General features: G+C 43.1%; 1 protein-coding gene across 1 annotated transcript; it reads left to right on the top strand.

Moving 5' to 3' along the window:
• Positions 1-392: 392 nt before the first annotated feature.
• Positions 393-2,070, top strand: LOC113502595. The gene has a single exon (XM_026884220.1). The coding sequence runs from the start codon at positions 545-547 to the stop codon at positions 2,000-2,002; it is 1,458 nt and encodes a 485-aa protein (XP_026740021.1). The 5' UTR covers positions 393-544; the 3' UTR covers positions 2,003-2,070.

Here is a 2,070-nt window from a genome sequence, read left to right on the forward strand (position 1 = left end):
CCTTTTTTATCAACGCCAGAAAAAAAATCAGCACTTTATTCAATGATTTTAATTGGTCTATCTGACATTTCAGTACTCCAAAACAAACAAATTATAGGATCTTTAGAAAAATGCAATAGTTTTGCTGACTGTACACGATGAACCTCAAAATAAACCACAGTTTTCAATATCGCACCGCCATTGTCAAGCTGACCCTACCACAACTCAATGCGCTCTCAATTCACAGCAGTTATTATTATCTTGACCTGGTGATTGAGCTCTCCTGCTCTCTATCGTCGTGAGGCGCTCTGATTGGGCGTCCGATTGCTTTCACGCCTCCCGCTTGGCTCCCATTGGCTCGTCTCGCCACGCCTTCACAACTTCGAACGCTCTGTTAAGGGTAGTTCAAAACCCCACTTATATATTTTTCACCCTTATGTTACTCACATTCGTATTGTGGCCGTCGGGTGGTACGCACGCGACTTCATCGTACCGCCGCTTCATACGCCGCGATATAAGTGCGAAAAGTTTCAAGTTTGTGAGTTGTTCATTAAATGAGTAAACGATGACAATGGACGTTCAAAATAGCTATCAAAATTATAAAGAGACTTCTCCTGATAATAAAGAAACGAATTTAAATATTGAAAGTGCAAGAACTTCGCAAGTGAAACCAGAGATGCAGTCGACTGTCCTCAATTCTGGAAAAACGACCAAGAGATCGTTTGATGTTGCTTTCCTGATGATGCCGGATGAGAAGGTACGACCAAAACCACCTGAAAGGCAGTTAAGAGTTTCTAAACAACTTTTTAATAATGAGGAATGGGAGCCGGTGCCGAAACGGATGGCAGAAATATACAAACACAACGAGTACTCAAGTTCAATGGATCTTAAAGACCAAGATGATGATCGAATCTGTGTCAACAACAACATATCGCCGAGTTTCGGTTCTGATATTAATATCGACGTCGGGACAGATGAGTACCCCAGCAAATCTATGTATTGTAGTGACTCGGAAAATTCAGAGCGTTCAAGGAGCCGCCCGAACTCAAATGAAAGTGCCGCGCGTCAGCCAAAGTTCTTACCAGAATATAAGAACAAGATTTTTGATGATCCAACCTTAATAAGCATGCAGTCACGAGCAAGGTATGAGAGATATTCTGATAAATCAGACATGTCACCAAAAAGTGCTTTTACCAAAGTTTCCAACTTTTCTATGAGATCACCGAATCCGTCAGTCAGTCCTGACAGCTTGCACTATCAAAACTCTGTTAGCCCGCCGCTGTCGGCCGCCAGCCCTCCCTCAAGTTCAAGCTCTTTCAACAAAGCGCCAGGTTTTAATAACCTACTTACACCGGCTCATTTAATAAATGGCGGTCACTTTTTCAAAGCGCAAAGCATGCCTCCATCGTCTCCAAATTATCAAGAGACTGCGACTCATCAACGATCTTCAAGTTTCAATAAAGGTTTGGAGTATCAAGATAAACATGATTCTAAAACTCCTCAAATGTCTCCAAATAAGTTGAACTTTTTACCGTTCCGGCCCGAGATACCGTATCTGCAAGCCGGGTCATCGTACCCGTTCGGAGTCCAGAACTTCCAGCCACCGAATCCTGATTTTATGAAGTTTCCTGTACCGCCGAGAGAAAACCCTTTGATTGCTAATCCTGCTGCAGCCATATTAAGCACGCTGTTACCTCCGACTTTGGCCGCATTTTCTTTGCCGTCGCAGAACGTTTGCGCTAAGTGTAGCATCAGCTTTAGAATGACATCTGACTTGGTGTATCATATGCGCACTCACCATAAGAGCGAGACGGCGATCGACCCTCACAGGAGAAAACGAGAAGAGAAATTAAAGTGTCCCGTCTGCAACGAGAGCTTCAGGGAGAGACATCACCTGACTAGACATATGACAGCTCATCAAGACAAAGAAGGTGATCTCGACGAGGTGCCGGCTGGCCAGAGCTATAGTAAGAAGAATAAACAATTTTTCTCACATAACGGTGGTTCTGTTGTTCATAAATGAAACTTGTTGGCTTAGTACCGACAACCAATCGCTGTTAAATTCAAATTAATATCTTTAAACTGAGCAAT

Source organism: Trichoplusia ni, chromosome 17, assembly GCF_003590095.1.
Source record: "Trichoplusia ni isolate ovarian cell line Hi5 chromosome 17, tn1, whole genome shotgun sequence".
Lineage (NCBI taxonomy): Eukaryota > Metazoa > Arthropoda > Insecta > Lepidoptera > Noctuidae > Trichoplusia > Trichoplusia ni.